General features: G+C 35.2%; 1 protein-coding gene across 7 annotated transcripts in view; it reads right to left on the bottom strand.

Annotated features, from left to right (window-relative positions):
• The window catches only part of DDHD1 (DDHD domain containing 1), an 88,584-nt gene that overhangs the window by 18,825 nt on the left and 57,199 nt on the right, over nt 1-12,560 (bottom strand). For all 7 annotated transcript variants that reach the window (XM_037016165.2, XM_037016167.2, XM_017681212.3 and 4 more), the window contains 2 exons: nt 8,818-9,080; nt 6,688-6,763 (listed from right to left, as the gene is read on the bottom strand). In XM_037016165.2, the coding sequence (XP_036872060.1) occupies nt 6,688-6,763; nt 8,818-9,080 (339 nt within the window). The remainder of the gene's footprint in view (nt 1-6,687; nt 6,764-8,817; nt 9,081-12,560) is intronic.

Below are 12,560 nucleotides of genomic sequence, written 5' to 3'. Positions count from 1 at the left end.
AATCATTTAACGAATTTAACGATTCAATCATTAAGAAATTTCATATCTGAAATGAAACATACAATGGAGGGACTTAAAATCAGATTAGATGTAGTAGAAGAGACAGTAAATGGAATAGAAATTAGAGAAGAGGAATACAAAGAAGGTGAGGCACAGAGAGGAAAAAAGAATCTCTAAGAATGAATGAATGTTGAGAGAAATGTGTGACCAATCCAAATGGAACAATATTTGCATTATAGGGATACCAGAAGAAGAAGAGAGAGAAAAAGGGATAGAAAGTGTCTTTGAGGAGGTAATTGCTGAAAACTTCCCCAATCTGGGGAAGGAGATTGTCTCTCAAGCCACGGAGGTTCACAGATAACCCAACACAAGGAACCCAAGGACGACAACATCAAGACATATAATAATGAAAATGGCAAAGATCAAGGCTAAAGACAGACTTTTTAAAAGCAGCTACAGAGAAAAAAGATCATACACAAAGGAAAACCCACTAGGCTATCATCAGACTTCTCAACAGAAACCTTACAGGCCAGAAGGGAGTGGCATGATATATTTAATGCAATGAAGCAGAAGGGCCTTGAACCAAGAATACTCTACCCGCCAAGGTTATCATTTAAATTTGAAGGAGGGACTAAACAATTTTCAGATAAGCAAAAGCTGAGAGAATTTACCTCCCACAAACCACCTCTACAGTGCATTTTGGAGGGACTCCTATAGATGGAAGTATTCCTAAAGCTAAATACATGTCACCCAAGAGATAGACAAAGAGTACAGAATATGATTCATAACATACAAAGAATGGAGGAAGAAAAAGGAGGGAAAAAAAAAGAACCTTTAGGCTCTGTTTGTAACAGCATACAAAGTGACTTAAATTAGACTGTTAGATACTAAGGGAATTACCCTTAAACCTTTGGTAACCATGAATCTAAAGCCTGCCATGGCAATAAGTACATTCCTATCGATAATCACCTGAAATGTAAATGGTCTGAATGCACCAATCAAAGACATAGAGTTACTGAATGGATAAAAAACAAGACCCATCTATATGCTGCCTATAAGAGACTCACTTTAAACCCAATGACATACACAGACTGAAAGTAAACTGATGGAAGAAGATATTTCATGCAACTAATAGTGAGAAAAAATCAGGAGTTACAGTACTTGCATCAGACAAAATAGACTTCAAAACAAAGAGAGTACCAAGAGACAAAGAAGGACATTACATAATGATAAAAGGGTCAGTCCATCAAGCGGATATAACTATTATAAATATCTATGCACACAACACAGGAGCACCTGCATATATGAAACAAATACTAACAGAATTAAAGGGGGAAATAGAATGCAATGCATTCATTTTAGGAGACTTCACACACCACTCACTCCAAAGGACACATAAAATAAGTAAAAAGACAGAGGCACTGAACAACATATTAGAACAGATGGACCTAACGGACATCTACAGAACACTCCATCCAAAAGCAACAGGATACACATTCTGCTCAAGTACACATGGAACGTTTTCAAGAATAGATCATATACTAGGCCACAAAAAGAACCTCAGTAAATTAAAAAAGATTGAAATTGTACCAATTAGCTTCTCAGATCACAAAGGGATGAAATTAGAAATAAATTACAAAAAGAAAATGAAAAATCCCACAAACACATGGAGGCTTAATAACATGCTCCTAAATAATCAATGGATCAATGACCAAATAAAAACAGAGATCAAGCAATATATGGAGACAAGTGACAACAATAATTCAACAACACAAACTCTGTGGGGCGCAGCCAAGCTGTGCTAAGAGGAAAATATACTGCAATACAGGCCTACCTCAGGAAAGAAGAACAATCCCAAATGAACAGTCTAAACTCACAATTAATGAAACTAGAAAAGGAAGAAAAATGAGGCCCAAAGTCAGTAGAAGGAGGGACATAATAAAGATTAAAACAGAAATAAACAAAACAGAATAATAAAACAATAGAAAGAATCAAAGAAAGTGGGAGCTGGTTCTTCGAGAAAATAAACAAAATAGATAAACCCCTAGCTGGACTTATCAAGAAAAAAAAGAGTCTACACACATAAACAGAATCAGAAATGAGAAAGGAAAAATCACTATGGACACCACAGAAATACAAAGAATTATGAAAGAATACTATGAAAAATTATATGGTAATAAACTGAATAATCTAGAAGAAATGGACAACTTTCCAGAAAAATACAACTTTCCAAGGCTGACCCAGGAAGAAATAGAAAATATGAATAGACCAATTACCAGCAAGGAAATTGAATTGGTAATAAAAAAACTACATAAGAACAAAACACCTGGACCAGATGGTTTTGCTGCTGAATTTTATCAAACATTTAGTGAAGACCTAATACCCACGCTCCTTAAAGTTTACCAAAAGTAGAAGATGAGGGAATACTTCCAAACTCATTCTACGAGGCCAACAGCACTCTAATACCAAAACTAGGCAAAGACACCACAAAAAAAGAAAATTACAGACCAATATCCCTGATGAACATAGATGCAGAAATACTCAACAGAATATTAGCAAACCAAATTAAAAAAATATATAAAAAAGATCATCCATCATGATCAAGTGGGATTCATCCCAGGGATGCAAGGATGATACAACATTTGAAAATCCATCAACATCATTCACCACATCAACAAAAAGGACAAAAACAACATTATCATCTCCATAGATGCTGAAAAAGCATTCAACAAAATTCAACATCTACTCATGATAAAAACTCTCAACAACATGGGTATAGAGGGCAAGTACCTCAACATAATAAAGCTCATATATGACAAACCTACAGCCAATATTATACTTAACAGCAAGAAGCTAAAAGCTTTTATTTAAGATGGGGCACAAGACAAGGATGCTCACTCTTCCCACTTTTATTCAACATAGTACTGGAGGTCCGAGTCATGGCAATCAGACAACACAAAGAAATTAAAGGCATTCAGATTGGCAAGGAAGAAGTCAAACTGTCACTGTTTGCAGATGACATGATATTGTACATAAAAAACCCTAAAGAATCCACTCCAAAACTACTAGATCTAATATCTCAATTCAGCAACGTAGCAGGCTACAATATTAATACACAGAAATCTGTTGCATTCCTATACACTAACGATGAACTAGCAGAAAAAGAAATCAGGAAAACGATTCCATTCACAATTACATCAAAAAGAATAAAATACCTAGGAATAAACCTAACCAAGGAAGTGAAAGACCTATACCCTGAAAACTATAAAACACTCTTAAGAGAAATTAAAGAGGACACTAATAAATGGAAATTCATCCCATGCTCTTGACTAGGAAGAATTAATATTGTCAAAATGGCCATCCTGCCCAAAGCAATCTATAGATTCAATGCAATCCCTATCAAAATACCTATAGCATTCTTCAATGAACTAGAGAAAATAGTTCTAAAATTAATATGGAATGACAAAAGACCCCGAAAAGCTAAAGCAATCCTGAGAAGGAAGAATGAAGCAGGGGGAACTATGCTCCCTGACTTCAAGCTCTACTATGAAGCCACAGTAATCAAGACAATTTGGTATTGGCACAAGGACAGACCCATAGACCAGTGGCACAGAATAGAGAGCCCAGATATAAACCCAAGCAAATATGGTCAATTAATATATGACAAAGAAGCCATGGATATACAAGGGGGAAAGGACAACTTCTTCAACAGCTGGTGTTGGCAAAACTAGTCAGTTACATGTAAGAGAATGAAACTGGATTATTGTCTAACCCCATACACAAAAGTAAACTCAAAATGGATCAAAGACCTGAATGAAAGTCATGAAACTATAAAACTCTTAGAAAAAAATATAGGCAAAAATCTCTTGGACATAAACGTGAGCAACTTCTTCATGAACATATCTCCCCACGCAAGGGAAACAAAGCAAAAATGAACAAGTGGGACTATATCAAACTATAAAGCTTCTGTAGAGCAAAGGACACCATCAGTAGAACAAAAAGACATCCTAGAGTATGTGAGAATATATTCATAAATGACATACCTGATAAGGGGTTGACATCCAAAATATATAAAGAGCTCACACACCTCAACAAACAAAAAGCAAATAAGCCAATTGAAAAAATGGGCAGATCTGAACAGACACTTCTCCAAAGAAGAAATTCAGATCACCAACAGGCACATGAAAAGATTCTCCACATCGCTAATCATCAGAGAAATGCAAATTAAAACCACAATGAGATATCACCTCACACCAGTTAGGATGGCCAACATCCAAAAGACAAACAGCAACAAATGCTGGCATGGATGCGAAGAAAGGGAAACCCTCCTACACTGCTGGTGGGAATGTAAACTAGTTCAACGATTGTGGAAAGCAGTATGGAGGTTCCTCAAGAACTCAAAATAGAAATGCGATTCGACCCAGGATTTCCATTCCTAGGAATTTATCCTAAGAACGCAGCAGCCCAGTTTGAAAAAGACAGATGCACCCCTATGTTTTGGCAGCAGTATTTACAATAGCCAAGATATGGAAGCAACTTAAGTGTCCATCAGTAGATGAAAGGATAAAGAAGATGTGGTACATATACACAATGGAATACTATTCAGACATAAGAAGAAAACAAATCCCACCATTTGCAACAACATGGATGGAGCTAGAGGGTATTATGCTCCGTGAAATAAGCCAGGTGGAGAAAGACAAGTATCAAATGATTTCACTCATCTATGGAGTATAAGAACAAAGAAAAACCTGAAGGAACAAAGCAGCAGCAGACTCAGAGAACCCACGAACAGACTAACAGTTACCAAAGGGAAAGTGACTGGGGAGGATGGGTGGGAAGGGAGGGATAAGGGGGAAAAAGGCACATTACAATTAGCACACATAATGTAGTCTCGGGGGGAGGGGGACACAGGAAACGCAGTATATACAGGGAAGACAAGTAATGATTCTATAACATCTTATTACGCTGATGGACAGTGACTGTAATGGGGTATGTGGGGGGTCTTGATAATAGGGGGAGTCTAGCAACCAAAATGTTGTTCAAGTAATTGTACATTAACGATATAAAAAAAAAAGTTTTCAGCAGTCACCTATAACAGAGCTGACACCTGTATTCTGAAAGTAAATCCATCTGCTTGTTAATAGGCACAGAAAGACTTCTGTTCCTTTTAGAACTCTGGAGTCCTTAATATTAACTTGCCAATTCATCAGATATTTCTTTTTAAATTTCACATTTCTATATTTTTTCTCTCTGAGTAACTATATAACTAAAAAGTCATAGTATTAGAATATATATGACTGTGTATTAGAAGAATACACAATTACAATGTATGAGTTCTGGTAATGCGATACTGAATTTTGAGATCCCAATATGTTTAGTGGATAATATACAAGTCTCCAGTAAAAAAACCCAGGACATGAAATAGAAAAGTTTCCTTTTTTCTATCAGATTAATTCTATATATTTAACATATTGATTATGTATAGTAAGAGTGAAAGGGATGGAACTCAAATTCCAGGTGAGGATGACTCCAAAGACTATGCTTTTATGGCTTTTAAATGTATGTTGGAACTGTACCATATGGACTTTAAATGTGTAAGTTAAAAAAAAAACTTTATAAGTCACAGAGGTAGATTCAATATGAAAATTCTTACTGTTTTAAAGAGAATTTCCGTATTATTTCATTATTTAACCTGCATGCTAAGTTCCTGTGATAAAGGAAACATTTCAAGAAGAGACAATATAGTACACTTGACACGGGGAATACATTCAACAGGAAATGTGTATTAGGAAATTTATAGCATACTCCCTTTCACACTGCAAACAAGTTACTTGTTTCCAGCTGTAGGCTTTGTCCTTTCCAACCCTCAGGTCAATATCGACATCTCTGCCAATGTAAGAATGCTGCTTTTAAAGCTCCATTCTGATGCTCAAAAACCCGGAAAACCTTTCCAATGCCCGCATCAAATGTTAAGTTTTTCATTTCCAGCTCTTCCTGCTGTCCCAGTCCCCTTGTCTGCTGGTTTGCCTAACCTGCTCCAACCTAACCACACATACATCCTCATCTTATGGCTCTTGTCATATACTTACTGATTGAAATGTCAGCTTTCCATTCCTGGAATCTTCACGGACACATCCATTTATTTTTCTTACCACCTACAACTAGTTGGGCACTAAGATCGGTTAATTCTAAATATTAAATGCTTCCCAGATCTGTCTTTCCTTTTCCTTTTCCCACTACTCTAAATTATTTGTGGTTTCTTGGCGGTACCATGAAGTTATAACCCTCCATGCCTTTGTTTATGCTGTTTCTTGTTTCCTCCAGTTGGCAGTACCTAGTTTATAGATAACTAAAATCGAGTACATATGTCACTTCTTTGTAAGCCTTTCCAGGCAAAATTACAACCTCTCTCTAGTGCATACATAAATCTATATACTGCTAATAGCACCAATAACACTGTGTCACATATCCTGAGATATCCTGAGAACTGACAGACCATCTTGTTCATTCTTTTCTTTGTAGAACTCAGAAACTAGCAGTGTCCAATACATAGAATGAGTTCAATAAACATTCATTTGACAGAAGAATAGTTAAAGCTTTCCTTGGAATCCTACTGTCATGCTTCAAATGAAGTTTGAAAAAAAACCTGAAATAAATAATGAAAATCTCACTTCTCTCTTTCTTTACCTTAAATTTTAAGGCAGGTGTTTGTGTCACAGACAATGTCTTCAGTCCATGTAGCCGTTCTTCTATTTCTCTCAGCCTAGGAAGCAGTTATGAGATTATATACACATTTATATTTACAATTTCATGAATATTAGATGCTTTCTAGTTCACTGAGGTATAAAGAAGATGATCCATTATCCAATTCCTCAAATTAATCTCTATTCACAATACTTAGAAAATGTACCTGCTGTAATACAGAAAATCTATAAAAGTTTAATAACTGATGTTAATAACTTTTTGGGGGGATCCTTTAGTAAAATGTGAGGCAAATGTAAGTATATATACAACTTAAAAACACATGACAACAAAAAAAAAATACATAAAGCAAGGGCCAGCACATGGTGATGAACATATAAATGTTAGCTTTCATTTTTTGTATATATAATTTAAATAGAAAATCCATATATGAAATACAAACATGCAATAAACCTAATTGAAGGGAAAAAAAACATGACACCACATATTCATGCCACATACACTGTTCTTTCTCTTTTCTACATGAGTAACAAATCTTAGAGATCTTTCCATTTAATTGTCTCCTGATTTACTTCAGTCTTTATAACAGCCATGTGTGTAATTGCTCATCATACACATGAACCATAGTTTATTTAACCCTTCTCTGATGATGGACATTTGGGTTAATTTTTTCCCCATCCATATTTGCTTATATTTAATTTTTTATAAATTGAATAAAATATTAAATAATGGAACTAAGTTTTTAAAAAAATGTGCACTTCATTTTCTGTGCCTGTTTAAAAAATATTTTTTTACTGGATTTTATATCTAAAATGCCGCTGAGACTTGCCAAACATGACATTTTCTTTCAAAACTACCAATTATTGTGACATAAAATACATGTATTTAGCCTGTAGTACTTAATAAACTTCTAAATGAAATCCTTAGACAATATGAACAAAACAAAATCCAAACTTATTAAAAATTTTAGTCAACTAAATTGGTTATTTTTATATAGTTAATTATCAAAATGAGTGCCTTTTCACTGTTAGAACTGATCAGATGATCATTAAGAGGACAAAGACATAAGAATATGTATACATGCAAATAAGAAAGTCATAAAGAATTAAAATATAGTATCAAGAAGGCTACCAGCAATCAAATAACTTATATTTGTGTAGTTATAAAATGTCAAACTTATAAAATATGTCAAAAATATATATGCTAAGGGAAAAGGGCTTTAAAATTATTTTCAGAATAAGAAAAGTAAAGGCCCCTCCCTAAGTTTAATAAAACTACAAAGGATTACGACTGATAAACATTTTCAATAAGAATTCTATGTAGTAAGTAACTCAGCTTAGAATGTTTTAGGTTTCACTCCTAATAAATTGTGAAGAAAAGAGAACAAGATGATAAATGTATTTTATGCTGTGGGAAAATGCATATAATTAGCATGAAAATTTAGTTTCTAGCTTGATGATGATTATTAGCATGTTATCTAATAGTCTTTGTACCCTGAACAATGTATTTTTTCTTTATCATGAAAATCTTAACATTTTCTCCTAGGAAGCTCAGTAACTCCACGAAAAACATTTGAAATTATTTTAAGAGACTGGGTACTTCTGATTGTTTGTAGTTCATAATGTGTGATCAAAACCGAAAGTTTCTGTGATGACTGTCCTTGTACTGTTCACCATGTAAGAACTTACTCACTATGTAAGAATTTGTTCACCATGTAAGAATACTAGTTATGTGTTGTTCCCATTTTTAAACTTCTCATTTGTTCGTTATGCTTCAGAAGATTGGAGACTGATGAGAATTAGGCTTGAGATGGATTAATGATTGTGCATTGAGCATTCAACTTCTCATTTCAAAACTTATAAATATGCCAGCTAGTCCAACACACAAATACTAGTTATGTGTTGTTCCCATTTTTAAACTTCTCATTTGTTTGTTATGCTTCAGAAGATTGGAGACTGATGAGAATTAGGCTTGAGATGGATTAATGATTGTGCATTGAGCACTGACTCCCCTATACAGAATTTTATTGTTTTTAACAACCGTTTGATCAATAAATATGAGAGATGCCCTCTCAAAAAAAAAAAAAAAAAAAAAAAGAGAGACTGGGTACTTTACCGGCGTTTTGTTATATAGAGTTCATCAAGAAGATGTCGCTCTTCATAGCTCATCCATCGCTCATCAGGCAACTCTTTTTCCTTCTGCAGTAACTGTTCATAGAGTCGAACTGGATTCCAGCCAGTCATTATGTCATAAGTGATTACACATCCCAAGGAATGTGACACTATTGAGACTTTACCCCCTTTTTCTTCAAAGTCTGGATTCCGAGAACAGAAAAGGGAATACAATCGATTCAGCTCTTGCTGAAGGCCTTTAACTAGCTGTTTGAAATAAGAAAACATGATATTAGAGTAGTTGCTGACCACTATAAAACTATTTCTAAACTCAAATACATTAAGAAAGAAAAACAACCACCACTGGCCACATATATCTACGGTATTAAAATTAACTCAGGTGCTTCAAAACCTTGCAGGAAATTAAGGCATACATAATAGTTTATACCACCTCTAAAGAAAAAGGAAGATACTATTTACACAGATCCTTTTACAGTCCTTAAACCAACCATATAAGCCTGCAGTTCCATAGTTGAAAAAAGGAAAAGTTCCATGCAGATTCCATTAAGATTTCCAGAGTCCCTGGAACTTTCTTCTTCATTGCAACTTACTCATATGCAATTCTAACTTTTTGTACCTTGTGGTTTTAAACCATAGTAAATTTTAGAAAATGAGTATATGAGTTTATGATAAAAGGTGTGCTACTGTATTATATGTATTATTACATTATGCACTTAGGTAAGAGCAATGTAACGAATGGTCATTACATGACTGAAAAAAAGCTAATGTTGACCTACTTGATACTCTAAAATTCCCACTAAGCTGGCAACAAGAGGTAAGAGGAAAAAGTTGTTTTATAGAAAGCAGGGTTTTTTAAAGTTTAGAGATTAATAATGTGGGAAGTATCTTAGTCATTTTTCTTTGTAAAACTGCTTTGAAATTAGCTTTAATAATATTACTTAGATGTTCCATAAAGTCAGAATTAGGTTCATTTGTTTCTCAAAGCCACACTCAGGCCCTGACATGAGTTTTAAAGCAGTGCTCTCCTCTTCCTATCATTGTTTACTACAATTATTTGATCATATATTTCCTCCTTGATATTCAACTTCTCATTTCAAAACTTATAAATATGCCAGCTCGTCCAACACACAAATACTAGTTATGTGTTGTTCCCATTTTTAAACTTCTCATTTTGTCTCAAAAGACTACTCCTCTCTATCAGATTTTTACTGAACATTCTCTACCTGCTGACATAAACTGAAAATTACTTGAGCATTCATGCTTGGCAGGGTTAGCAGCAACATCAATGTGGTCGTGGTGTCCCGACTGTTGATCTCAGTGCCTTACAATGCAACACTTAGGCCTGGTTAAAGCTACTGAAACCATGTGCTGGGTTCGGCCAATGAAGGAAGACAAGGACAAGATGACCTGGTAGCCATGTGGAAGGATGAAAAGCTGCCTTTCCTCTAGGGAGGAATGCAAAAGCTCTACTTTAATTGGACATTTTTTTTTTCAGGAAAAGCAGAAGAATTCCATGTGTTGGTGCAGTGCCTCTCAACTTTCAATGAGCATCAGATCACCTGGAGGGCTTGTTAAATACAGCTTGCTGGGCTCGAATCCAGTGTCTGATTCAGCAGTTCTGGAGACCACACTTTAGGAACTACTATTTGGTGGCAAATGCACAAAAAACCTTCCGAGAAATGATTGTAGGTAGTTGTAGTCAATATAGTTTAAGGAGTATGTAGTGTGATATGTAGTTACATGGTTCTGTTCAAAGGAAGCTGTAATGTAATACTTTGGGCTTGGCTTTGATGAGAATATCAACTAACCGTTAAACTTTTCTAATTTTCCATTTATAATCTACATGAAGGGTGATACAGAAAGAGCTAATGTTTAGATAAAATAAACTCCTTTAAAAGACATTTAACAATAGCTTTTACTTTCCTTGATTTTAAGACACATACCATGTAAATCTGGAAGTAATGAAAGATACACAGTTATGTATTATGGCAAAATGTAACCAATCTTTTTGTTTTTTAAAATACCAACTCCCCAAATTAAATTTTTAAAATATTTTTAAAATTTATTAAGGTATTGCTGATAAACACTCTTATGAAGGATCCGCATTCAGAAAATTGTGGTTACTACATTCACCCATATTATCAAGTCTCCCTGATGCCCCACTGCAGTCACTGTCCATCAGTGAAGTAAAATGCCAGTCACTACTTGTCTTCTCTGTGCTCCAGTTTTTTCCGTGACCCCCACCCCCATACCATGTGCGCCATTCATTAACAACCCTCAATGCTCTTCTCCCTCCCTCCCTCCCAACCCTCCTTCCACTACCCCTCCCATTTGGTGACTGCTAGTCCCCTCTTGGAGCGTGAGTGTACTGCTATTTTGTTCCTTGTTTTGCTTCATTGTTATAGTCCATAAATGAGGGAAATAATTTGGTACTTGTTCTCCACCTGGCTTATTTCAAAGAGTATAATACCCTCTAGCTCCATGCATGTTGCTACAAATGCTAGGATTTGTTTTCTTCTTATGGTTGAATAATATTCCATTGTGTATATATACCACCTCTACTTTATCCATTCATCTACTGATGGACACTTAGGTTGCTTCCATACCTTGGCTACTGTAAATAGTGCTGTGATCAACACAGGGGTACATATGTCTTTTTGAATCAGGGATCTTGTTTCCTTTGGGTAAATTCTTAAGAGTGGAATTCCTGCATCAAATGGTATTTCTATTTTTAGTTTCTTGACGAACTTCCATATTGCTTTCCACAATGGTTGAACTAATTTACATTCAAACCAGCAGTGTAGGAGGGTTCCCCTTTCTCAGCATCCTTGCCAGCATTTGTTGTTCCTTGTCTTTTGGATGTTGGCCATCCTTACTGATGTGAGATGATATCTTTCTGTTGTTTTAATTTGATTTCCCTGATAATTAGTGATGCGGAGCATCTTTTCATGTGCCTGTTGGCCATGTGAATTTCTTTTTTGGAGAAGTGTCTGTTCAGATCCTCCGCCCATTTTTTAATCAGGTTATTAGCTTTTATGGGTTTCGAGGCATGTGAGTTCTTTTTATATTTTGGATGTTAACCCCCTGCTGGATATGTTGTTTATGAATATATTCCCCCATACTGTAGGATGCCTTTTTGTTCTACTGATGGTATCCTTTGCTGTACGGCAGCTTTTTAGTTTGATGTGGTCCATTTTGCTCATTTTTGCTTTTGTTTCACCTGACTGAAAGTAAAAAGTTTCTCATGTTTATATTCAAGAGATTTTTGCCTATAGTTTCTTCTAAGAGTTTTAACAGTTGCATGACTTACATTCAGGTCTTTTGATCTATTTTGAGTTTACTTTTGTGTATGGAGTTAGGCAATAATACAGTTTCATTCTCTTACATGTAATTGTCCAGTTTTGCCAACACCAGTTGTTGAAGAGGTTGTCATTTCCCCATTGTATATCCATGGCTTCTTTATCATATATTGACATATATGCTTGGGTTTATATATGGGATCTCTATTCTGTTCCATTGATCTATGGGTATATTCTTGTGCCAGTACCAAATTGTTTTGATTAGTGTGGCTTTGTAGTAGAGCTCAAGTTGGGGAGTGTAATTCCCCCAGCTTTAATTTCCCTTCTCAGGATTGCTTTGGCTATTTGGGGGTCTTTTGCAGTCCCATATGAATTTTAGAACTATTTCCTCTAGTTTGTTGAAGAATGCCATTTGGATAGGGATTAC

The sequence above is a fragment of the Manis javanica genome, chromosome 8 (genome assembly GCF_040802235.1).
Source record: "Manis javanica isolate MJ-LG chromosome 8, MJ_LKY, whole genome shotgun sequence".
Lineage (NCBI taxonomy): Eukaryota > Metazoa > Chordata > Mammalia > Pholidota > Manidae > Manis > Manis javanica.
Note: the sequence above shows the minus strand (reverse complement) of the source record. Positions and strands in the feature narration are given on the sequence as shown.